Source organism: Lepeophtheirus salmonis, chromosome 6 (genome assembly GCF_016086655.4).
Source record: "Lepeophtheirus salmonis chromosome 6, UVic_Lsal_1.4, whole genome shotgun sequence".
Taxonomy (NCBI): domain Eukaryota; kingdom Metazoa; phylum Arthropoda; class Copepoda; order Siphonostomatoida; family Caligidae; genus Lepeophtheirus; species Lepeophtheirus salmonis.
The window spans coordinates 41,069,289-41,095,506 of NC_052136.2; the positions used below are offsets into that span (position 1 = coordinate 41,069,289).

Here is a 26,218-nt window from a genome sequence, read left to right on the forward strand (position 1 = left end):
TTAGGAACGAATAACTGAGGAATGGGCAAAACCTGACCCAGGCATACTATTAAAGTATGTTCGTCACTTTGAGCCCGGTTGACGCGACTTATTGAGGTCAAAGTGTTTGATGCTGAATAAGTATGAGTTTCTAAATTATTCTTAAGATATGTCAAAATATCAAATGTCTAGAAATAAATGTTATAGAGATAAGTAAAAAAATGTTTCATTGAATCTAAAGTGTGTCAAAATCAAATTTATAACCTTGTATTTCTATTAAGCTTGCATCTGGCGTTATAGGACTAAGACCCCTCCCCCCTGTCCTTAGTATCTAAATTCAACGTGGAAAAACAAAACCTTAAAAATAAGTCAACTTATTTACATATGTGTCCTATCAACGAAAGAAAAGTCGAAAAATTAGGTTCATATAATTTATTGATCATAATTTTACTTCACTCACTACTAATATCAATAATCAACATCTAGCTCACTATTAATAAAATATTTATGAAGTTAAATATGTAAATAATGATGTTCCTACTATTTATGATCAACTCAATGCCAAGGCGGAATAGTTCCCCTCCCCTTATTCATATCATATATAAAGTCATTTCACATTACACTCGTCTGTCTACACCGACATAATATATAAAAAAAATAATTTTCTTTCAGAAAAATAACAAAGTATTCACCAGTGTTATAAATAAAAAACAGATTCCTAAAATTATGTGGATAGAATATTTCATGCTAATTGTAACATAAAGACATGTACACCAATGAATAAAATAAGACAAAACATTAAAGACATAAGTAATAACTTGATTATTATAAATAAAGACATATTAAATACAATTTAATATTTTTTTTTACAGGAATCAAATTTTGATTATGATTAGAATAATGATTATAATACTATAAAATGAATATAGGTTTGGCTAATGATACAATTTGTACCGATATTAATATCTAATATATGTATGGATCTATATGCATGAAACACAGGGGAAATTTCAAATTATTATTCAAATAATCAAGATGGGAGTTCCCTTCCCCCTAAAAACAACATAAAATAATAATACTAAATAAATTTTGTTAAAAGATTGATTTTTAAAGAACATGTATAACAACATTTTGTGGAATTAATTGATGTGTTGAAATTGATGTCGAATATTTTTTCTTATTATTTCAGCAGCAAATAAATAAAAATATATGCTCTTTCAATTAGAAAAAATAATAATTTTTTAAACACTTTAATGATGGAACAGTTGACATGAGTTTGAGTCTAATTTAATGAAAAAAAACGGAGTTAAAATAAGTTTTTGTGTGTTTGTTTTTTTCTTCATTATACTAGATCCTCATTGCATTCTTAAACCGAGTAAGTGATGATAATTTTGGACTTTCCATGTCCTTGTTCATATATTCAGGCTCAGAATCTTTGTTAGGAAATTGTAATCTATAAATATCGGGATAAGAGTCCTTAAACTTTTTTACTTTCTTTTTCCTATCTCTAGCTGAAATTTTTTTGTCATACAGCAAATGAATCAAAAGGTCCTGAAGTGCTGATTTAGAACCAGAATCTTTATTTTTTTCATAATTTTCTTTAGATACCTGATGACAATACGTGATAGGAAAGCGTTCTCCCTCGGAATAATGGCTATTCACTAATGACTCATAGACACGTTCTTCCACTTCCCTTCTCAAGCATTCCGGAGGTGTCCAAATTTCTTCATAGTTTCTCACGAAAAAAGAGACAATTTTTCTAACAAGTTCTTCGTCACAATTAGTTATATCACTTGGTGCTAAAATACTACCTTGAAATGTACCAAGTAATAATTCACAAGTTGATTTAGTAGAAGATAAAATTAATTCTGGATTACTAGAGGCTTTTCTGATAAATCTGAGCAAAAGTTGTACTTTACGTCGATCACTAGGTCGTAACAGAAGAGCCAATAATTGAAATGACCTTATTGCCGAGTCTGAATCAAATCTATTTTTTCTTTTTTCTACTTCATTTAAAACCGAATCTGCAGATGAAGGACCAAAAGGTACCTTTGGGGTTTTAACAATAAGATCACCAAATCTTGTTGATTCATACACTCCTTCACCAGTCTTTGGATGGACTAAAGGATTATAAAACCCTCCCATAGGATAAGCAAACCTGTCCTCTGGGCGCCCTCCAGTGGATCTATCTCTTTTGGATTTCTGCTTCTGTCTCCTCACGGTCTTTGACTGAATAACTGAAGGAACATCAGACAAGGGAAAGCGTTCTCTTCCAGCCAAATCATCAACGGATCCAGACACTTTATGATACTCTTCATCTTTTTCACTGTCATCTTCAGCATCTGTTACGGCAGCTCGAAATCTAAATTTCTCCATGACTGCAATAGACTTTCTCGAGCGTGAGGATCTTCTCCACCCTGGTAATTTATATCTTTTTTTATCCCAGCCGTCATTTTTAGGGGGTGATATGAGATGAAGACTATCAGTTTCTTTTTGAGCCACAATTCGAGTTACAGGACTTTCTTGCATGAAAGCTGTTTCGTAGCATGTCTTTGGTGGTAAGGTATCTCTTTTCTTAGAAGAATTGTACAGTGGAGTGGATGTGACGAGGGATGCACGTAGATAGGCACTAGCAAAATGGGAGTAAAGCTCATGAGGGATGAGGGGGGCAGGGAGGCTCGTAAAGTATTCTCTGATCACATTGAACACATCATTTTCAAATCCCTTGTAATTAGGAAGAGGATTCTCCGACTCGGACGTCGAAACCGGCCAGTCAGCTAAACACTTAATTGCACTCATGACCCAATGAGGCGCACGTTGCTTGCGATCCTCAGGAGGGAGCACAACTCCATTGTTGGACACTTTGGTCATATTATCCGTCAAATAGGACAAGTTGACGATATGCGAAGTAATTGCAAGGCCACGTAGTGCGCAGAGCGAGAGGAACACATCTTTCCAATGAATCCCACCCTTATCCATCAGTATGAGGGGATGCAAAATGGAGTCACGAGGCCTAATGAGGCTTCCATGAAGTCTTTCGATGTCATTGGGGAAAACGTAGAGCTCAGACTCCTTGAAGATTTCAGATCGCTGGCCCTTAGAGGCAGCCCGGAATATCCCAGCCTTAAGTAACTTTTCTAAAAGCAAAAGTGTTTGGTCTTTCGAGACGCCAACTCCAAAATTCGCATTTCTCTGAAACAAGAAGACAAGATAAGTAATAAGGAACGAACTCCATTCCAAACATTCCAAACATTCCAGTTACAGACCTTGAGGTATTTATGAAGCCAGTCTACTGCTTCAGAGCCAGAAAAACAATTATCCACTGCTTTCGAGGCCAAAACAGATTTCCTATGACGTTTCAAAGGCATTCCTCCCTGAAAACTCCCCACAATCTCGTTCCACAAACGTGTAGCCCTCCATGGGCCCTTAGGTTCTTCCTCCATCTTCCTGGAGACTCACAAACTCAAAGCCGGACCAAGTGAGACACAAACGAAAACAACAAACAAGAACCTCTGCTTCATACAACAATTCATTTAAATCTTTCTCTCTTCCTTTTCATTCGTTACCAAGAAAGAGTAAGTAGCCAATCCAATCCCATTTCTTTTTATACGCGCGCTTTCCTGTCCATTGTAGTTATCGCTCATCTCTAGCTACCTAGTCACAATTATCTAGCTATCATTTATCACTTCATAATTATCGTCCTGTTATTATATGATGATTGATGTCCAGCTACAACTGAAAGACTCAAGGGAGACCCTTGAGTCCTTTAGATACAACCATCCTAATGCACTTTCATTCCATAATTGGGCGCTGTATTTTTCACGCATGCTATGACAATAATGATTAGTGATGTGCGACGAGCAAAACTCCTAAATTGGTACTTCAGTTTTATGAAGTCAATAAAAAAAAGTTTTAAAAAAACTCAGCTCGTGGGCATAAACAGTCAGAGTATTACTCGGAACTCGTCAAAACCTTGGAATTCATCCAAACTTGGGATTCTTTGTTTTTCTTTTTCGAGCCAATTATAACATCTAAATCTTCATAGACTGATTTCCTTTCTCTGTGAAATATAGAATTTTGTTTTCCATAAGTTAGAAATGTGTTGACTTTTCTGCAATGTGTACTGTTAATTCCAGTACATTTTAAAAGTAATCTATGTTTGATTATTTTAAGACTAGCGGGTGTACTCGACATTACTTGGAATTACTTAGCCGTCTAAAAACTATTATTTTTCTACATATTTTCATTAATATGGATGCAAATTAATAAGCTTCAGTGCCACTAAACACATATTTGTTACAATTTAGCACCAGAATATATTAAAATATTGGTGTGTTGACTATTTAAACTGTTGAATTACGCTTATTATTTCGATTCCAATAAGTTTAAGTAATTTTTAAATTAATCTGTGGAACATAAATTACGAAAACTATTTTGTGTGGTCATCACAAAACTTAAATTAAATTTATTATAGTCCTTCTTGTATATTAGTAATATTTTTATTATAAGGTAATTTTATAGAATATAGATGTTCCTATAAACAACCCTTGTCTTATTACTCCACGCCTTTCCTTCTCCTCATTTCTCCCGTTCGTCATGGATCGCTCCTTTTAATAAATAATTGGTACCTCGGCAACCTTCGTCAAGATGCAACATGTACATGTATATATTCAGTTATAAATGCTAAGTCCTCTAGGAACTATACAAATTTATAAATGACAAGTTTCAATCATTCATTAAAAAAATATGATTTTTTTTTACTGACAAGTTTTTTAGGGAGCTAAAAGTCTTTGGGTGAGTATCCAGTTTTCAGGGAAGTGACCAGTAAAGCTCGTAATTCCTTGAGTATTTTTTTTAGATACTCAAAAATACTCATGTAACAAAATTCAGTTCGCGGCACATCACTAATAATAAAATAAAAATAGTATCATATTCATATCATTCATGACTTTACATTGAGTCGCAGTTACATGATATGTAACAGCAAATATGACTGAGGCAGGGGTCCTATAATTATTGAGAAGTGCCAGTAACTATGAAACGTTGGTTTTTTATAAGTAGGGGATTACACCTCTCCTACAAAGAACCCTTAATCAAGTTGTTCATTTACTTCATCTAGCTCCCCAACAGTTTGTACATGCAGATATTTTAAATACAAATATTTTAACAGTTATTTCTTTCTCCAACTATTAATTATTTTTATTTTTTTGTGGCAAAATCCTCTAAAGAAAATGCATAAAATGAAATTTAATCCCTATACTTAAATTACACACACGATAATCAATAAACTTTACGACTAATTACCGATTGATTAAAACAAATAATAGTCACAAATAAAAGTTAGGACTAATTTTGAAATTGAGAATACATAATTGTACAATATATATACTTGAATACGAGTCTTCAGTTAGAATGGTTAAATAGTTATTACGGAAATTATAAAATTAAAAAAACCTTAGTAATCAGCAGAGAATCGATCATCATATGTATCCATTGTTATGGGTTATTTAATTATCATCTCCCAAATGTGGACAATAACTTGTAATACATGAGAAAATAAGGAAAAAGTTATATCAGCTTAAAAGTTGTTTATCAAATATTATAGATTAAAAAAGATGAAAATCAAGGGAAGTGTATTTCTATCAACCTTGATGAAAATGAAGGATCGTGCTCTTTTTGCCATTGCATCCTGAAGGGATTTTTTTATTTTCCAAAACTGATATAATTTAATAGCTGAAGTAATTATTAGTGCGTGAAGAAGAAAATTAACAATGAGGATTTGTTAAGGAGTTATAAATGTGAGTCCTTGTTAGACTTGGAGTAGAATTGAGGATCGACATTATTGTAATTTCTGCATATATCATTGCTAGATACAGAGTGTTATTTGTATTTATTTTAATGAGAAGACGATTAAATAAAAACCCCATGCCGATTCTACTAGAATTCCCGATTCCTGAAAAAGTATCCGATTGTCCAATTTCAATTAATCGTCCCATCACTAGTTTCTTATGTTTTTCTCATGGCTGCTCGCAGTTAATCTAATGAAACGTCATGACAGCTTAGCTGTTTTCCTCTCTAACATTCTTCAAATTGTCAAGATAAATCTGATTCATTAGTCATTACTAATACCTACGTCATTAAGTTAAATTAATAATTAGATTTATACAAATTATATGGTTGTTATAGGATTAAATGTTTGATCGCATGGTTGCTAATTATTGTAATTGGGGATAAAATGCTAGGGGATAGATAACTCGGGGATTGAAATGCTTGGGTGGAGGGTAGTGCCCTTGAACCAAATTGATATAACCACAAGCCCCCCCCGCCCTTTTACACCCTAGTATTATACTCCATGAGCCATGAAGTTGAAAAATATTTTTGTTCTAGTATTATAATTTTAAGGATTTATAGAACTCATAATTACTTTCTGATTCGAACTTGAAAGTTGCATTGCTCAACAACTGTTCCAATCGACCCTAACATTCATTAATGACATTGCCCCTCTATCATTTACTAACTGTACTTCTCAATAATAATCATAAGGATGAGAGGGAGGGGGCTAAAGGGTTTGGGGGGTTAGATGGCTCGCGGAGTGAAATGCTTGGGGGGGGTCTATGCCGGGGATAGATGTCCTGTTCCCGAAATATTGTATTGAGTAGTTACATGTGAGTGTGCTGATAAAAAACGGAGAATAATACTAATGATTTTTGGGGACCTATTTTCTATTTTATCAAAAAAGCTGTGTTTTAACCGAAGCCTAATTAATCCAGTAAATGCCGGATGCTACCGTTAGTAAATAATAATTTCACTTATGTAATGAGTACGAACCTGAGAGAAAATAAGTAATATTAATTAACAATAAATGTAAAATAAAAGAAAAATAATCAAGCATGACAGCAATTCGAATGGAAGAAGTGCTAATCACTTAATTATCCGTTATCAAATATGATTAAGCTGTAAACATGATAGAATATTCATATTGGAAATTATTATTGAATGGACAAACAAGCATAACATCAGTTTAGACAAGTTCAGTGATGTCTGCTTCGATATGAGCCAGGATATGTCAAAAAGAGAGACGATTGGATGTGGTGAGGCAAACCACAGAAAAGATTTGGGGAGGCACTCAAAGGTCGGGTCGTAGGAGAGTACGAGGAAATGAGTGATATAAGCGAGGAAAACTGTAAAGCTAAGTAAATTACTCTCTTACGACACGACCATACATTCATAAAGGCAGACATGCAAACTTTGCTTTAATAATATGACTATATTAATGCTCGGATATAGTGAAGAGGGATTAAGCACAGAGATTGAAATCACACCTCTTTTTTGCTGAGGGGAACCTTAGATAAATAAATCTTTGATATTTGGCATGATTTGGAGACAAGCCAAGGAACAAGTCAAGTATCCTAATATAGACGAGGAGATTATATTCTTAGAACAAGTAAAGGACTTCAATAAAGCAACATCTATAATCAGTGCCGTATGTCAGGAAGATTTTTCGGTCCGCTTTACAAGGGTGAAAGGTTGATTTTCAGTGGTGAACGTGGGATATTTAAACAGGGCAAATGCTACAGCATATATTAAATCTTGCAAAAATATGGTCCAATGGACTGTCTGACCATTATTTTCTTCAGGCAAACATTGGGAAAAATAAAATGAAAAGGAAAAAGCCATAGACGGAAAGTCAATGCCGACCTATTCATAAAGGAAGGAGTATAATGGAGTATAAAATGCACGGTGCAAGAATGAGAGAAAAATTTTTAACTATACAATTAAGTCAAACAATTTAAACCTCCTTTTTTTAAAATAATAACGGATGAAGATAATGAACGAGATTATAATATACCATGAAATGGTTACATCGACAGAAAATAAATTATGTTCACAAATCTTGATGTTCTTAACTCGCATGTATACGTGGTGATGTGTTTGAAAAAAATGAAGAAAAAAATGCATGTGTTCTTTATCATGAATAGAAGAAGAAGTTTTTCCTCTCTTTCCTTGACGCAAAGGTGTCAATCAAACTGTCCATGTCTTCATGGAGCACCTTGTCCACCATCACCCTGTCCATGTTCAAGAGGGTGAGGGAGGAGAGCCTCTCCTGGTCCATGGTGGTCCTCATGTGGTTCTTGAGCCTTCTGAGACAGGAGAATGACCGCTCCGCCTCACAGCTGCTGATGGGCATTGATGCCAGGATAACGATCACCTTGTATAGCTCCGGCATCAGGCGGAACAGTCCCGAGCTTATTATCTCCGCAGCAATTTGTGACGAAACCATGTCTTCTGTGTCAATATCTGCCTAGAGAAACATAAATTTTAAACATATAATGCAAAATGTAACATTATAATATTAACCTTGAATTGCTGGAAGATTGCATGGTCTGACTGGAGCTGCTCGAGTTCAAGTCTGTAGTGCTTGGCGACACGCTCAATGACACAGGTCTCCACTTCACTGTCATTGACGATTGCAATGAGATCCATTGCTCTCAAGCTCTAATACAATGTTATTGATTGCAACATCGAAATGTGTTTCACGGAAGTAGGATTCAGTTGTTCCTTTCCACTTTATTCTCCTTGGAATCTTCACCTCCTTGAATTCCAAATCAATTGAGTCCTCCTGGTCAAATACTGATTTCATCTCAGACGACTTCAACTCAGCAAGTTTCCATATTGATTCAAAGATTTTCTCATTTTTAAGATCTTCAAGAGTCCTAATCACTAGGTTGACGTGTTTCCGGGCCTTTGTTAGGTCAACCTTTCTACCTTGAAGTTCATCTGACAAACATATTGTTGTTGTTGACTACAGAGAGCTCCTCGGGAGAGAAGATTGGTCCGATATCGAGATTAGGAAGTCTTATTCCATGAGAAATTCGTCTGCTGGGGTAATTTGATGAGTCGCCATTATTTTCTGTGTCTGCAGTAACTTTCTCTTCAGCAGAAACGGACTTTTCAGATCTTGGTTCAGGCAGTAAGGCCTCAACTGGAGCAGGGTCATCGGGACAGGAGGAGGCAGTGACTGAGGATGAGGATGTAGCAGTGGAAGTTTTCTTAACAGCAAAGTTCAATGTTTTCTGCTTCTTATGATCAATTTTCACTTGATACTTGCAGCTGGGGTCATTCTTATGGAGTTTAACTTTGTGATCATTAAAGTTGTCCTTCTGTATTTCCTTCTGACAGATAGAACAAATCACCAACTCTTTGTTAAAATGCGTTTTCCGCTTCCCGTGGTACATTTCTGATAATTAATAAATTACTGCAACAATCCACTCTAAAAAGTACATAACTATTATTTATATCCCTTTTAAGCAGTAATAATTTAATTTATCTTGTATTCAATGAAACAAATTCTCACGCTCTTAAATATTTCAAGAGTACTCCATACGAAAAATGTTGTGTACGTCTTTTTTTTTTTTTTTTTGGGCTGTAAAGTACTTCGCATTTGCAACCAGTAACGTTAAACGTAATATCTAACTCAAATATCCACTCAATGTGAAGTACTTTAAATCTATACGAAAAATGTTGTGTGTCTTTGTTTTTTATTTTTGGCTGTAAAGTACTCTTGAAATAATTGAAGTAATTTATTAATTATCCGAAATGTATCACGGGAAGCGGAAAATGCGTTTTATATTCAAAGGTTCAATCATTTATATTTATAAAATGACAGGCAATATTTGAAAGAGATATTACGGTAAATTACAGGATTTGAATTCAAATTTCTGCGATGAATTGAAATACCCGAGAGTGTTAACTGTAGTTTAAAACCTCTGTTTTATCTATTTGACTTAATTTGGCCCCAATATTGTCTTTTTTTTTTGGTCCGCTGAAGCGGACAAAGCGCAATACTGACGTACGGCCCTGTCTATAATGTAGAAAATAATTGGGCATGTTTTCTAAAATCTACCATCACCACTTTCTCTTTCTAATTATTCTTCCTTTTTTTCTCCCTCTCTCTTTTTATACGAATAACTTTTTTTAACTAGATATTAAATTTACTGTAACATAGAAAAGTACAAATATAGGAAATTAATGAATTATATACTACAAATTTTTATTTTTATAATTTGAATTTGAATGAGTATGAATCAATGAAGTATCTGAGAATGAATGATACTAATTTATATGTTTTCAATAACCCCAGTATATTTTTTAACGACCACTTCCACCACCCTTGTATAAATAAAACAACAATTTATGATATATACATAAAGTTTTATTGATATCATAATATTTATATTAAATAAGTAAAGTAAAATATATATCCATAATAACAAGCAGATTTTTTCTATAATTTCCATAAGTCCACTTCCGATAAACATCCAATATACTTCATCAATTTAGATAAAAAAATATAGAATCTTTGTAAAGCAAATATTTATTCTTACCTTTTAATTATCCAGTATTCAACTCCTTATTTTTTTCGTCTGATTATCAGAGGTTCAGAGAAGCAATAGTTACTAATCTGTGTTTTCTCTTCATTCACTTATCCCGTACAGACACTTAAAGTGGTTATAGCTCAATAATATGATTCAAAATGTGATCAAAAACTTTAATCTTTGATAATTTCTTTCGCCACATATACTCTGGGAGATAGGTGGGAAAGAAATCTCTTGAAGTGTTGAAAACACCTAGCTTACGCATCATGCCCTTGACTCGACTTCACAAAGGCTCAATAGTCTGAGTATGAGCTCTAGTCTATGGGTCCACATTACTTCTCTCATGCACCACAGTAAAGTGCATTTTAATGTATTAGGTTGTTGTAGGATTAATATCTAGTTGAGTACAAGATACTTAGAGACAAGATAGGTCAAAGACGAAATTTTCATGAAAATTTTATTCATACACACGGCCAATTCTGTGACGTCACATATATAGAATATCTAAATCTTATAAGCATAACAAATCATCTTAAACTTATATAATTTCTTGTGGCAAATTTCCCTCTTTGATTATAATATTAAATTATAAAGTAACCACTGTGATAATGAGTTCCTCAAACTTATCAAAAAATATCCTGGAGACTGATGATCCAATTCATTATTCTAAATCTGATCCATTTAGTGAAAGACTTAAATAGTCGATAAGATCTTGTGCTATCTTTAATTTTCCAAATCCAATTGATACTTCCTACCATTTATTCCCATCCAATCATGACCTTAGACAGACTTGATTCGCTAGTTTGTTTTCTCGCTTGCGTCAAATAGGTGGTTCTAATGAGTACCATAGTCCAGTATATGCTCTTAATCGCATTCGACTTTTAATGCTGGGTAAGTAAGCAGAATTTGCTGCTCCCAATGTTCCTATTAAATGTAGAAGCACAAACGAAGAAACTCAAGATATGCCTCCCTTGAATCAATTAGAACCTACATCTATGTCAAAAGAAGAGGAATTTGAACATCATAACTTGGAGGATTGCATATCTTTGTCAATGGCTCTAACTTTTCAAAGGGAATCCTAGACTGAATCTTTTTCTTCATCTCAACCAGACGACCCTGAAGAAATAGGTGTTGAAGTATAAGATTCAGACTTTTACAATCTTCAAATGCAAAGCGAAATACCTACAAGCTTACAGCCGAAGTCATACTTAAATATGCTAGGATAAGAACTTTCATTCGAACACAAAAAATGAGAGAAAAATATAAAGAAGAAAAATCCAAAAATTTAAGTAATAGAAGTCTGAGAAATTTAAAAAAAAAATCAATATTTGAAAAAATTATTATTATTATTCCCGGCCATACATTAATATAATTGTTAATGATATTTTTTTCAAATTGTTAATATATATTTAAAAAAGTAAAAATAGTGATAGATTATTATTAACCCCGTATTTTATTAAGATCGTTGTTGAATCCAGTACGATTGTTATTTGTAAAGTGGTTTTTGGGTGGGATGAACTGGAGATAATGAAGTGGCCCAGGAGCTATTTACGATTGATGGAAAGACCCGCCCATTTCATATGTGATATATTAATAAACAGAGAAGTCCACATCCTTCCAGAGTTATTCAAATAGGATATTGGATATCGCTGAAAACATTTTTAAACTATTGATGATTGTTATTGGCTGCCTTAAAGATTTACAAAGTGAACGTGAGATGAACCAAAGCTATATCCAAATTTACGAGTCTGAGTTCAAATATTCCAAGTTAATGCGCTTCCAGATTTCATAACAAATTTCCATTGGAGTCCAGTCCATTATAAGTTCTTCACAACCTCAAATGCGAATGAACCCATCCTTCTTAATTCAAGGTATCTTCTTATCACGGGAATGAAATATATGTGTGAGTAGTTATCATGAGTTAAGAACAAGGAGTAACATTTTTCATCTTTATCACACCCTCGATTGACAACTGTAAAGCTAAATCTTTCCCAGTAAGTAGTGAATTTCCTGAAAAAGGAAGAATATTGGTTTTGGAAGCTTCCTGGTCTTCTTAGGAAGACTCTTTGGATCCTCAAACACGGGTAAATATCACAATTTAGCAAACTATTGCACATATTTGATATTACGATATTTCTCTTACACCTATTGACTATTGATATTATTAATAATTATAATTTATATCATCTGGATATATAAATATAATTAATGAACTTGTTAACAGAAACAGCTGACTATATTATGTTTTATTCAGCTAGGGAGCACTTTTATTTATCGCCTTGACGTCATATCTGCCTGGCGAATTTAAAAAAAATGATGACTGACCTACCTTTTCTCTAAGTATCTTGGTTGAGTCTAGGGGAAAAAAGTTATGTATAGAAAGAGAGAGAGAGAGGAAAAAAAAGGAAGAATAATTAGAAAGAGAAAGTGGCGATGGTAGATTTTAGTAAACGTACCCAAATAATTTATTAAGATTATATAAGCCAATGAAAACCAATAATAATACATTCAAGACTCCAGTTTAAATAAAACTATGCATATTATTTTTTTTTAAATGCCCTCACAGAAAAATAAAATAGTGCAATATAAATAATATTTTACCCTGAATACAGAATTGAAATGCACATTTCCTTGCTACAATATTACAGATACAATTATAATATCAAATACAACAATTTTTGGATTTAGCCACATGCAATGCATTTAAAATTCATTTGACAGTTCATTTTTCAGAGATTGAACCTACACAAGCTTCTAAGTACTCTTTCATTCTTGAGCAAATGGCTCACTCTTCGTGAGACAGATCCTGGAAGCAGAGAAAAAGATTCGTATTCTGAGTCTTGTCAAATTCTCAGGTAAATAAGATATTTGTTAATAGTAAGCTTTTTTATTTAGGTATTACTTATTTTTACAATATAAAACAATATTTGAGTTTTTTAAATTTTCAGGTCTGACTACTTCAGATATTTAAGGTCTACTGGATGAAGACCTGGTAAAAGCTGAGCTCATTTTGACTAACTGGCAAACAAATGACCTCCAGGAACTAGCTTCCAAGGGAGAGAGTACTTTGTTGCCGGGTATATTGGTTTTTCTCTGAAGAAGAAGATCAGCTGTACATCATGCCAAGAGTTAATGGTCATCAGAGACTCTCCTCCGGACTCAATAACCTTCGATATCCCAACCAATCAGCATGTAGACCTGAAAGAGTTAATGAGAGAGGGGGGTTGTCGACTCCCTCCGACCTTCTTTACATCTCCTGTCTTTATGATCACTCCATTTTCTCTTACATCACAGCTACTCCTGAAGAGAAAGACAGATACTTGGTATCCCAAATCCTAGAGCTTCATTTGTTGCCACATTCATTGACAGGATACCAGACAGTTTAATCTCTGACATTATTGCCGTCGTGGGAGTAAAGTGTGAGGAAGGACACTCCTGGTCAGCTTTCTTCAAAGAATTTAATTCGCTTTGTTTAATGTCATGGGTAAAAATTTAAGTGCTAAACTGAATGGTGACATCCGATTTTAACAAAAAAAGAGAATGGCAGCTAAGAATTCAGAAGCTAATAGAAAAAAAGCTAAATTTCAATCCAAATCTTCTGACTTGTAGACTTGGGCCAACTTTGTACTTTTTTATTGTGCCTTTTCTTTTTTATATGTTTTTAAGGTTTATTTTGATTAAAGTACCAATAAAATACCACTTCTATTAGAAATATATAGCCTCATTTTTATTATTTTGATGGATTTCCCTAGCAAAACACTTTTAAAAACTCTTTATTTTGTAGCAAAACACTTTAAGAGATACATTACATATAGATAAGGGTGATAGTTTTGGTAAGAATAGAAAAGCGTGCGAGGAGAAGAGAAGAAATACTTATGGCATCATTGATTAAATAATATACATCTTCTTCTATCAATAATGAACGTTATCATTCCCGCCTTTATTATTCAATATTAATATAATAATATTAGATGGTGATAGTCTATAGAGAACTGAATAAAATGCCTAAAATAACGTCGCCTTCTGTCTGGATTTCTGAAAATCGAGGACCAGGAATTACCGAATGAGAAACAGATGGTTTGTCGATATAAATGTGCCTTTAGTCCCTTATCAAGAATTACACCCCACTCATTATCATCATATCAAGAGCATGAATATTCATCTAAAAAATCAAGTTAGTGATGAATACATCAAGTCAGACTTTAACTCTGATCTCACAAAGATGCTTATTGCTTCCCCCCTTCTCCTTGCACGCGTTTTTCTCTCTCTACAATATTATCAACTTTACATATAGAATAAACAAACACCCATATTGGAAACGCGTGAGCGCAGTGTCTTGTCCTGTTTAGAGGAGTCCTTGGTCCTTCACAGAGGAAGGTAAGGCAACAGGAAGGAGCAAAACGGATAGCAGACATGAGGGGAAAAAAATTGGTACAGAGCTACCTTCATGTACCTCCTCCTACCAAAAGTGTGGTGCTTTGAAGTTTAAGGGGGTCAGGTGGTCAGCACATAAGTCAGAAAGTGAATCATCAGGCCTCTATTGTGAGTGTGGAAAAGTGAATATCGTTCCAACAAAACTACCCTGTATACATTGGAGACTCTCCAGTATGGCAAAAGTTCGGAGTACTTCCTGAAGAACATCATGCCATACAACTGTGCTTTCAGTATGACAAGCTTTTTTAGGGCACTGAAAAGAGGAAAGTGGGATGGATGGTGACATTCAGAGTGTAAATGCATGTGTAGCATCTCATTGGGTCACAAGGTCACTATTATTAAATTATCTTCGTCTCAAATTTAACCGAGCCAACGGCGGGTAACTTCTCCCAGTATATTATGTATAGCAATGATTATGAAGTTGTTAATATATTATTGGAATACCCTATAGTAAAATCTTCCCCTCTCCTTATGCTAATGCCATTTTATATTACTTATTAGTATATAAAAAAAGTTGTCAGTTTAAAATATGAAAGATTGAACCCAATTGATTGATATCTAATAAAAATTAAGTCATATTTTAAGTAGGACCTTTACTTCATTTCTAATGCATATAATCTGCAGTAGTTTATTAAGTGTACCTGTCTTTACCTTGCATGACGTCATTACATTTATGGATGGAATAAACGAGCTCCAGTCTTTACATTATTACGTTTCTTATGGGTTCCCTACTATATGATATGCATCTTTGGACAATTCGTGATGATTCCACTAAAATACACTCGGCGGATTCTTCTTGCTTCAAATATGCAGACCGATCTGATAATAATTATTATAAGTCTAGTAGCGTAAGGTCTTTAATGAAATTCCCATCATAATACAAATTGTATTTGGTGATGAATGGAAATCATTCAAACTTATCATTGATCTTTTGTAGGATAAAGTATGCTACGCAGATGAGAGAAATACATCTTGGGTGTTGAATAATAAAAAACCTTTCAAACTCAAGTCTGGGATTCGTGAAATGGAAAATCTTTTATCAGAACAAATGGTTGTTTTTTCTAAATGGAGATCGCCAATTTTGTATCAAATGATTTTGTCGTCTAGCATCCTAATAAACATAACTATAAATAAGGAAGGGGGAATAGATAAAATAAATATCGATAAAGTAGGATAGAGTAAAAAGTCTTAATTTACTTAACCTATCTTATTTTATTCAAGTCCCTAGTTGGAAAGGTGATGGAAACATTAATCTCCGCGGATTTTAATTCGAGACATCTGGTTGCAATCAATGTTGAATCAAATGTTGCTGTTGTTGATTTTCGAAAACCCCTATCTTTCCATTCCAAAATAAATGATCCAATTTCATCATTCATTGGAAAAATAAGCAATTTAGAAGTTCAAGCCACAACTTTACAAAAGCGGTAAGAAAGCGGGATTGGAGAAGCATATATATTATGCACCCATATATAAAATATCAATATGATAAAACTACTTTTAGTTGTTATTTGTAAAAAATCTAGTAGTGTACGTCATGTTCAACTCTCTAAAGATTCAAACTTCCTCCTTATCTGGTGGCAACATTCAAGTAATGAAGTACATCCTTGGTCCCCTTCGAGTCCTGATGAGGATAACCACAACATTTACATGTATAGTTTGAAAGATGGATGTAGCCAAAAATTATTTTCAATGTACTCTGGGAGTAACCCACTGCGGTTCACCTTCAGAGGAACTGAGGGTGAGGTTTTGTACCTTGGTCAAGAGGTTTCTTCACTTATTTCTCCTCTTGTCAGAGATCAGTTTGAAACACCAGTGTCCAAAAATATTTTAGAATACACCCTTATAGGAGCTAGCAATAAGAAAATGAAGCGAAAAGTAAATGTCATTTCTCAAGTCACTTGTGTGGGACTTATCAAAGAATTAATAATTATCTGCTTCACTAATGGTAATATACAAATTTTTGATCTTATTCGAGATCAAATGGAGGCAAGCACTAAAGTGCCTTTCATCCCATTCATAATTGAAGTGCACCCTGATGGAGCAATATTTTTTTACCTCAAATACAAGAGGGGGTTCTTCAATGTTTCGATATAGCCTTAAATTCAATTAGGTAAGCAATGATATACCTATATTAAATAGAAAAATAAGAGTATGTAGTACGATATGGGAAGGCTATCTAGATATATCGTACTACAAATTTTTGTTTGTTCTATATACCACCAATATATCGTATATTTAATCATAACTTATTCATCTTCAAAAGGCTTTGGAATGGAGAATGTACTGAAACATCAGGATATATACTTGACCTAGGGCAATATTTTAATAGAACATTGACATTAGAAGATATGCAATGGTGTCCCAGAGATCTTATAGATATTTCCAAGGATGTTTTTCCTTTCTCAAATCGTGTAATAATTCGATTCCAAGGTGGTCCTTTGGTACTTTTGAGGATATTTGGGGGATGCTATAATAATACTGGGAGTATTCAACCAATACACTTAACATTGGAGTACTTAAAATCTAAGAATTATAATTCCATAATACGTTTGCTACGACTTCTAAATTGGTCTTCAGATGGTCATTCCATACTCATTTCTCTCAATGCCTCATTCAATGCTGTACTCAGATCAAGACGTTCGGATGATATTATTGAAAAACTTTTGTCGCTTTTTTACAATCCCAGAGTTTCGATACCACAGACTATTGCAGAAGATTATTCTGAGCAAGTACGTGATTTGAGTAGAAGATATTTCCACCATCTCTTAAGACGTGGAAGGACAGGCAAAGCTTTCCAACTTGCGGTTGATATAGAAGATTACGATCTATTTATGGATTTATATCATGTTGCTACAAAGTACAACTACTCTGATATCGCAGATGCTGCACTCATTAAGGTGTTTCTTTTACAAATATAAAACAGTTTTCATGTAATTACTGATATCCTATTTTTATTCTATAGGCTCACTCTATTTACGAATCATCATCGATTTTGAGGAATAATCACAAAATAGTTAAAGGAAATCGTGTGGTTAGTTTGAATAAAAAACTTAAATTTCGGAAATTAAAATTACTATTTTATCTTTAAGATAGATGAGCCTCATCTTCAACCCCAACTCAATGCCACATATACAAGAACAACGGCAGCCAAACTCATTTCTACAATGTATTATCATCAAGTAAATTTTCAATCATTTATATATATATATATATATAGAAAATCCTTGAATTACATGGTCAATTCGTTATCGAACAACTTAGAGAATATTACTCAAGATCTATAGGTATAAATGGCGATTTTATATGAAAGTAATACAAAAAATTTGATGTCTCTTTAATTTTAGAAATTTTATTATATTTTTTCCGTAAAGCAATTGTTGATCGAAATCGAATTTTTACAAGGATTTTCTGTAATAATATATATCTACTTGATATTTATTATAAATAATGTTTTAAGTAGTTCATTGATATTTTCATTTCTGTCTTCTATATATATAGGAAAAAAATGAGGGAAACAACGAAGAAGTTTTTGATAGTATTAAAATTATCAATTTTGGAGCAGTTTAAACGTTCGAATCTTGATTACTATTTCATAATCTTTCATCAATATATTGATATTTATACGACTACATGTAACATGTATTATTTAATCATAGTATTCACTATCCATGAGTTCTCATTGGAAGTGCTCTCCTTACAGCTAACCATCTTTTCAATGTTCAATACATTCAGATACAAGGAAAAAATCTTGAGATAACAGGATAATAAGTTAACCAAAGAAATGTCCCAATATGTTTATGGGAACCACACATTGAGTTGAGATATATTTGAAATATATATGATATGACTGAAATGTCGTTAAGGCACTTTGCAACTGCACTACCGGTGTGGATGGTGGGTTGCAAGTGTTTATTATGCCTATAAATTTTATTAATGAGGAAAAAACTGAATCTTCAAATGATTAATCTAAAATTTCATTCAAAATAGAGCAATCAGTTATTCTATTAAGGTTAGCTAGATCATATGCATTGTAATACTAGAAATTTCTAATTATATGTAGTAAAAGAAAAGGTGTGAATTTTGGGCATGTTGAAAAAAATTAAAATCAACAAGGTAACATTGACAATTTGAAGAATGTTTGAGAGGAGCTAAGCTTTCATGATGTTTCATTATATGAGCTAAAATCAGCTGTGACGAGGCAGGAGGAGGAGACGGAAATAAAAAGGACACAAACAATGATGAAAATCCAATGGAAAATGAGAATGTGAAGAAAAAAGAAAGCGAAAATCAACATAGTAACCCTAACAATTTGAGGAATGTTCTGGAGGTGATTAAGAATAATGATCAAACGTTTCATTAGATCAGCTATAATCAGCTGTGACAAGAGAGGAAGGAGAAAGGGATATAAACATGAACATTTGCTAGAACTACTCAAATGTCGATCCCCAATTCTACTTTGAGTCCAACAAGGACTTACAATTATAACTCAGCAACAAATCCTCAGGGTTACGCTCTGTCTTTTCTGAGCACACACAAATGTTCAATCAGGTTTCGAATATAATTGAATCTATTTAGGAAATGATGTTCACTAGTCAAGAATTAATTAATAATGACAACTGCTAAGGAAAAGGAAATTCCTTATTTATTTTACTAATTACTAACTAACGGGTCACCTAAAAAATATACCGAATTTACATCATTGTACATAAGTCCGTCCCGAACGTTTGCTTGTATTAGATTACATTAAAAGAATCTTTATCAAAATACGTAATAACAGTGAACTGCGCAAGAGATGAAAAAGGGCATATACAGTATTTTTGACGAATCAGAATTAGAGATAAAGGAACATTCTTGATTGTTAAACATAACGCCTCTATAGCTTATATTCTTCAAGAGACTGTACATAAAGGTCTCTAAGGTAATTTGAAATATAATTATATAAGTATGTCAATAGGCTAACTAAATAGGATTGTTATTGTGACGTCAGAGCCGATATGAAAAGTTTAAATCTTTTTAGTCTTTTATAGGAGTTCATATTTTTGCCATTTGGAGGATATCCAAACCACACAACTCTCTTCGACTTCATGTTCAAGGGATCTCTCCTCTTTGTACCTCACTCTGTGGATCTCAGTAACTATTTCTAGTTCCCTTGGATAGTCTCTTTAATTAAGCTTATATATATAAAATATTATTATATTTCCTATTTGATGTACATGTGATTGTTTTGGAAAAAAAGTTCAAAATCCACAGCTGTTCAAAAAATTGAAATATTTTTACAAAAAATTTCAATATTTTAAAATTTTGATAAAAAAATATTCAAGATATTAAATTTTTTGAAAAAATCAAACATTCAATTTTCTAGAAGAAACAAAAATTCCTTAATGGAGGGGGAGGGGCTACAGCAGAGGTCCCTGAGTTATGATAAGGGTACAAGCTTGTTCATAACTTATGAACAAGCTTGTACCCTTATTCCGTTCAATCATTCATTTTGTGAAAACTTTACGTTAGTTGTCCATTCGTCCATTTTTTCTCCCGTTCAATCCTTCAATTTTTAAATTTTTATTTATTCATTTAATGTTTATCTAGTATAAATAGTATAATTTAAAAAAATACTCATTAATATATAAAGCCCTTTTAGTTTCGTTATACATAAAAATGAGCCTCAAGGGCGTAGCTTACTAAAACCAAAACAGGCAATCCCAGAGGTCCTAAAATGATTTTTATTAAATTAAAATTCAATCTAAAAACAAGGAATACTATGTTCTTAACGTAATCGCCCTTATTCTGACTTTTCACTAATGGGGAGACTCACTCCTTCACTTCTCTCTCTCTCCTCCCCCCGCTCCCCCCACTGACTGCGTGTCTAGCAGGAGGAACATGAAGCAGCTTCTAATTTTAAGCCCATCAGAATTGAGAACTACTAAACCGTACCTTCCTTGCATTGAGTGACAACTTTTTTGCAAACGTTCGGGATGGGGCTTATGTACAATGATGTAATCCGGTATATTTTTTAGGTGACCCGTTAGTTAGTAATTAGTAAAATAAATAAGGAATTTCCTTTTCTTTAGCAGTTGTCATTATTAATTAATTCTTGAGCCTTTATGAAATAATCATCCCTTGATAAATTTTTTGGGCCGTAAAGGAGCATCTGGCTACTGATTTGTAGTATGGTAAGTCTTGTGCTTTGACTGAACTAGCTGCAAGTAGGAGAGGAAAAAAAAAGAGAAAAATTACCCCAGCTACGAGTTCGCAGCTAGCTCACTCAGTTCCTTGATACTTAATAATATTTATAAATTAATTACTAATTGAAATTGTGGATAAAATGGAGGTGAAGGATGGCGTGAGTGAGAAAAAGGATGTGGTGTGTGGTGTTGAAGAGGGAGAAGAGTCTTTTGATGCGGATGGGGGTGGTGAGAAGTGGAATTATCAAGAGGCTCTCAAGGATTTGAGTAATATCGCTCTGAGTGGAAAGCGTATTTTGGAGGAGGACTCTGGATCTTCTTCTTGCAGTAAACGAGCCAAGAGTAATGATAAGGAAGAAGAAGGTGGAGGAGGAGGAGGGAACGGGAATGGAGGGGAAGAGAAGGAAGAGGATATTTTGGAGAAGGATGAAGACTTAAAGAGAGCCTTGGAGTTTGAGGATTCTTCGGTGAATCCCAAGAGTGTGAGTCCTCCTCTGGCTCTCTCGGATCTCTCCTCCTCTCCCGACGGAATCCGAATGGAGAGTTTGAAGAAGGAATTCAAAAAGCTGAGTCGCTCCGAGTTGGAGGACTTGGTTCTCAAGAAAATGGTGGCTTTTCTCTGTTGTGAGTCTGAGATTGGAGAATTGCGTCAAAAGTGCGATTTCTACGACGAAATGAATGAAAAATGGAAGAAAAAAGTTCAAGCACTTCAAAAGCAATGTCAGGACCTAAACACTGTAATGCAACGCTATATTAAGGATGTGAGCAACAAATCAAAGGACAAGGTCACTCCTGTCCGTGTAACTCGGTCCGTGGGTCTTCAAGTAGCTACGGATCGAAAGCGTATTCCTATCCATCAACAAAAGCTACAACAGGAACAGAAGCACACCATTAACACCACAGCGCCAAGCACACCCTCCATGAAAAAGATTACAAACAACTCTTCTCTCACTGTCCTCCCCGTATCGGACTCGAAGCAAAATATTGCAGTCAAAAGTACACCTGAAAGCTCTCATAGTAGAAGTATTATTTCTAATAATCGACCAGAAGCTTCAAACAATAAGAACCCTGGTGTCATAGATTTAATTGATTTGTCGGATGAAGAAGAGGATTCCAGCACAAAAGGAGCAATATTGAAGACGTCAACTCCAGCTAGAGTTGTTAGATCAGACTTTCCTCCTCTGAATAAAACAATTAGTGGAGGAGGGATAAATAACTCTGTTATCGGCCGAGCCTCTCTTGTTCCACTTTCCAACTCTTTACCTCTAAGAGGGCCGAACCCTATACTTCAATCTACACAGTTCGCTATTAGTCAACAGAGACCTAGACTTGTAAGGTTATCTACCGTGACTCCACTACAACATCCTGCACCCCTACCAGAGCAGCAAGTTCCCATATCTAATCCTGGTTGGAAAGTTGTTCCACCTAAACCATCTCTTAAACTTTCTAGACTTAGATCAGGAATTGTTCTGTCTTGGAATTTAGATATGACAATTGAGCATGATAGCGTTCTTTCTTACCAGTTGTTTGCCTATCAAGAATCAAATAGTCCTCCTTCTTCAGCGTTATGGAAAAAAGTAGGTGATGTAAAGGCCTTACCTCTTCCAATGGCATGTACTTTGACTCAATTTATGAAAGGAAATAAGTATCATTTCGCCATTAGGGCACTTGATTCTCATAAACGCGTTGGTCCCTTTAGTGACCCATCTTCAATTCTGCTCTCTTAACTGTAGTCATGATCTTCATTCATGTAAGAATAATGGATAATTTAAAATAACGCGTTGGTCCCTTTAGTGAGTCATCTTCAATTCTGCTCTCTTAACTGTAGCCATGATCTTCATTCATTTCAGAACAATGGATAATTTAAAATAAATGTTTGCAGCTTCTATAATATACATGCTTTATTGATCATCCTTCCAAGACCAAACAGATTCATACCCATAGGAAGTTACTGCCATATATTCTATCCTTAATAAACGCAACTAAGGATGTAATGAATGGGGTGATTAGCCTATTAAAAGTATTGTGTTATTTCACAACTGAATCAATTGTAACCAAGTCATCAAGCGTAACGGAGTATATTAACTTTCTCTTTCTTTCCACTCATTACTCAATAATTTTTTGATTAAAAAATGAACTCTTGATTTAATGTTTCTATTAGTATAAGACACTATACATGTTCTTACCATAATAAGTAACCATGTCAATTAATATTTGCAAACAAATAAATATGTATCAAATTTTCAGGAATATAACAATAAAAACAATCATAGTGGGTTATTAGGGTCCTTAGGAAGCAATCCCATTTCTTGCAGAGCAAAAGTAGCAGCGTCCGATTTGGCTTTCTTCTTGTTTTCACAAGCAACTGTTGGCTGGTATTCCATGCCATTAACTGTGACTTTGTAAATATACTGCTTTTTATGAGGGGGTCCACACTCAAAAGCCTACAATAAAAAAAAATTAATAATGATTAACAATGCAATACTAAATAAAAAGATGTACTTGAACAAAGTTAGGCGGTCCCCATCTTCGCTTAGTAGCAAGTTCCATGAGGGCAGAAACGGGATGCTTACACGACAAGTCTTTGCATGCCGTCATAGTAAGAACAGATCCTTTTTTTCTTTTATACAAGCCTTCTTCTACGGACATTAATCCCTTTTTATCCATTTTAATATCTAAAGTAAGAGGATCTACATCGCCAGATCTATCTTTACCAAGACCCTCCCCTTGATTCCAACCCATCTTTCGAAGCATAAACTCTCCGAACCCACCAGACACCTTCTGAGCAGAAGAGAACTGTTCTTGTCTTGCCCAGGCTTGTATTCCTGTAGATAATTCACCTTTGGACAATACCTTGGCTCCGGTATGTCCCGTGAATTGACCAGGTTTGTTTTTTGACTGTGCCCAATTTGACATTTCTTTTTGTACATTGCACATTTCCTTAAGAGCGTCTTGATCATTTGGATTCTCAGTTAGTTTTCTCATAGCATTAAGTCTTTGAGAAACAATTGAACCAATATCCATGGTTGGACCTTCCACGTCATCAAATACTAAGTCCTCTTGTTTGCAATTGGAATCCTGTTCTTCAAGAAGTTCATCATTCTTAGGTGAAGTATCCAAATTATGCTCTTCGTTGGAATTGCTGTCTATTGTATCAAATATCTCTGGAATTGAAAGATTACTACTTTCCTCAGGTTGTGGAATCATGTCTTTTACAGGTTCACTCTCAGACGTAGGTGATTTTGGTTCTGATTTTTTGTCCTTATCGCTCTCTGTAAATGACTCCTTCACGCGATGTGCATTCCCACTAGAAACGGGAAATTCTAACATACGGTGCGATTTTGCAGCCATTTTGGCCGCAGGAGTCAAGTGTTCATTTGATGTTGAAGAGGTAGTACCAAAACTGATTGGATTCGGGATGGGACGTTCCTTTACGACGAAAGGATGATGAAGAGACTCTGAGTCGGAATCGGAGTTTTTAACTTCATTATCTGAAAATTCATCAGTGATACCCTTCTTTGCAAGTTCTCTACAGAATTGAGTGAGCTGATTAAGAGATTGACCTCCCGATTTGATAGCAACAAGACGATTATGATCCATTCCCATGAGGTTATTACTGGATAGTAGTTTGACAGCGTTTTTCTTTGCAATTGCTAGAAGTTTTTCCTTGTCAATTGCAGACCGTGAAGTTCTGAAATAATCATCTCTGGAACGAGATCTCCTTTTACGTCTTCGGTTATTGCTGCTTCTACTACTACTTCGACTTCTATAGCGATGACGAGACCTTTGAGTGTGTCTAGAATATTTATTGCGACTAGATGATCTTCTGATGCAATGTCTAAGCATAAGAAAATATTAATTTATGGAACATAATAGAAAATAGGTCTGGATTAATGAAAAAATAAAGCCTTATATACCTAGATCTAGATGGTGAACGAGATTTCCTACGTTTTCTACTCTTGTGATCACTATTCCTTGTTTCTTTTTTATTCTTTCGATGTATGTGTTCATTATCTTCATCTTCTGACCGTAGTTCCCCTTCTTCCTTCTCATCAATAGGAGCAATATCCTTGATTGCTTCAATTTCATCAAGAGTCATTTGGGAAGAGTCCAGAGCTTTTTTTCGCACTTTTTCGTCAGGTCGATTTTTTAAATCCAAAATAGACACACGAGACTTATCTTTAAATTGTTTTTCTATGCTCTGTCCTAATTTTTCCCCATATTCACTTTTAACTATTTTTCTTCTCCACATTTTTGTGACATTATCCCATTCGAAAAGATTGGGATCTGGAGGCTCATCAACATACTTTTCATCTTCCTTAACGACTAATTCTTGAATCTCTTTGAGTCTTTTAAGACGCTTAAGCTCTTCACATTCTGGACTCTGTGACTGTTTCCTCTCTATTTTACTTCGCCTATGATAATCCTTATTTTTTAAGCAAGTAGTTGATTCTCTTGTACGTCGCCTATCATCCAAGTAATGCCGACCTTTTCTTTCCTGTAACGAGGATAATCATACAAATAAGGATGCTGATACAAGATATATGCATAAATTACCTGATCCTCTGCTTTTTTTTGCAACTGTAGAGCATCCCATGTTGAATCCCAGAAAACGTCTTCATCTTTATGCCTTACAGGAGGTCTTTCCTCCTGAGATTCCCGTCGATGCTGATGGCGAGAAGAATTAAGTTCATAATGATGAGAGTCTCTTTCTACTCTTTTACTTCTATGTGAATGACGTGGAGAAGTCGTCGTCTTTTGGTTCCTTCTTAGTGAGGAGGAATCTTCGGGGTAGTGATGATGTGGCTGAGAGCGAGATCTGGAGAGTGAAATGTCATCCCCAGGAGTCCAGACCTCTAGTCTTTTCTCCGTCCGATTCCTCTCCTCTTCTCGTTCAGTCTCTAGATTTATTTTCTCATCCTCTCCGCCTTTCTTTCTCCGCTTCTTCTCCTTCCGACTCTTCTTCACTTTCCTCTCTTCCTTCTTCCCCCTTTTCGCGCTTCGCAATTTCAAGGAGGAACTCCTCTCCTTCTTCCGCTTCTTCCGAACCTCGCCTTCCTCCATCTCTGTCTCCGCTTCCACTTGGGAGTCCTCCCCTTTGATGGAGGTGAACAGCTCCTGGAGAATGGCCTCAGAGCTGTTCATGCTCATAGTTCACTCATTAAAGGATTTATGGAAATTGATGAAGGATTGCGTCTATGTCTGAGTCTCTTAGGAACAGTAGCTGCTCACTCACTCAGCTGTTGG

At 34.6% G+C, this 26,218-nt stretch overlaps 4 protein-coding genes and 1 long non-coding RNA gene across 13 annotated transcripts; 3 read left to right on the forward strand and 2 right to left on the reverse strand.

Moving 5' to 3' along the window:
- Positions 1–698: 698 nt before the first annotated feature.
- Positions 699–3,786, reverse strand: LOC121119855 (DEP domain-containing protein 1A). Its single transcript, XM_040714661.2, has 2 exons — positions 3,246–3,786; positions 699–3,171 (listed from the first exon to the last, which is right to left on the reverse strand). The coding sequence occupies exons 1-2, from the start codon at positions 3,420–3,422 to the stop codon at positions 1,327–1,329; spliced, it is 2,022 nt and encodes a 673-aa protein (XP_040570595.1). The 5' UTR covers positions 3,423–3,786; the 3' UTR covers positions 699–1,326.
- A 9,290-nt stretch (positions 3,787–13,076) lies between these two features.
- On the forward strand, positions 13,077–14,067 carry LOC139905772 (uncharacterized). Its single transcript, XR_011780812.1, has 2 exons — positions 13,077–13,210; positions 13,304–14,067. It is a non-coding gene; the product is annotated as an uncharacterized lncRNA (long non-coding RNA).
- A 608-nt stretch (positions 14,068–14,675) lies between these two features.
- On the forward strand, positions 14,676–18,642 carry frtz (WD repeat-containing and planar cell polarity effector protein fritz). 9 transcript variants are annotated; one of them, XM_071889485.1, is made up of 8 exons: positions 14,676–15,637; positions 15,727–15,957; positions 16,011–16,213; positions 16,291–16,899; positions 17,053–17,686; positions 17,752–17,820; positions 17,879–17,968; positions 18,288–18,418. In XM_071889485.1, exons 5-8 carry the CDS (start codon positions 17,138–17,140, stop codon positions 18,354–18,356), a joined length of 777 nt encoding a protein of 258 aa, XP_071745586.1. In that variant the 5' UTR covers positions 14,676–15,637; positions 15,727–15,957; positions 16,011–16,213; positions 16,291–16,899; positions 17,053–17,137; the 3' UTR covers positions 18,357–18,418. The 9 variants fall into 9 exon arrangements, 5 of the variants coding, with proteins under 5 accessions (XP_071745586.1, XP_071745585.1, XP_071745584.1 ...); XM_071889484.1 differs by having other exon boundaries at positions 14,678–15,637; positions 16,313–16,899; XM_071889483.1 differs by having other exon boundaries at positions 14,689–15,637; positions 17,879–17,955; positions 18,288–18,642.
- Positions 18,643–21,009: 2,367 nt separating this feature from the next.
- Positions 21,010–23,235, forward strand: LOC121120307 (uncharacterized). The gene is made up of 2 exons (XM_071889480.1): positions 21,010–22,764; positions 22,822–23,235. Exon 1 carries the CDS (start codon positions 21,112–21,114, stop codon positions 22,696–22,698), a length of 1,587 nt encoding a protein of 528 aa, XP_071745581.1. The 5' UTR covers positions 21,010–21,111; the 3' UTR covers positions 22,699–22,764; positions 22,822–23,235.
- On the reverse strand, positions 23,089–26,209 carry LOC121120305 (Son RNA binding protein). Its single transcript, XM_040715162.2, has 4 exons — positions 25,529–26,209; positions 24,889–25,469; positions 23,474–24,809; positions 23,089–23,415 (listed from the first exon to the last, which is right to left on the reverse strand). The coding sequence occupies exons 1-4, from the start codon at positions 26,120–26,122 to the stop codon at positions 23,239–23,241; spliced, it is 2,688 nt and encodes an 895-aa protein (XP_040571096.1). The 5' UTR covers positions 26,123–26,209; the 3' UTR covers positions 23,089–23,238.
- Between the last annotated feature and the right edge of the window lie 9 nt (positions 26,210–26,218).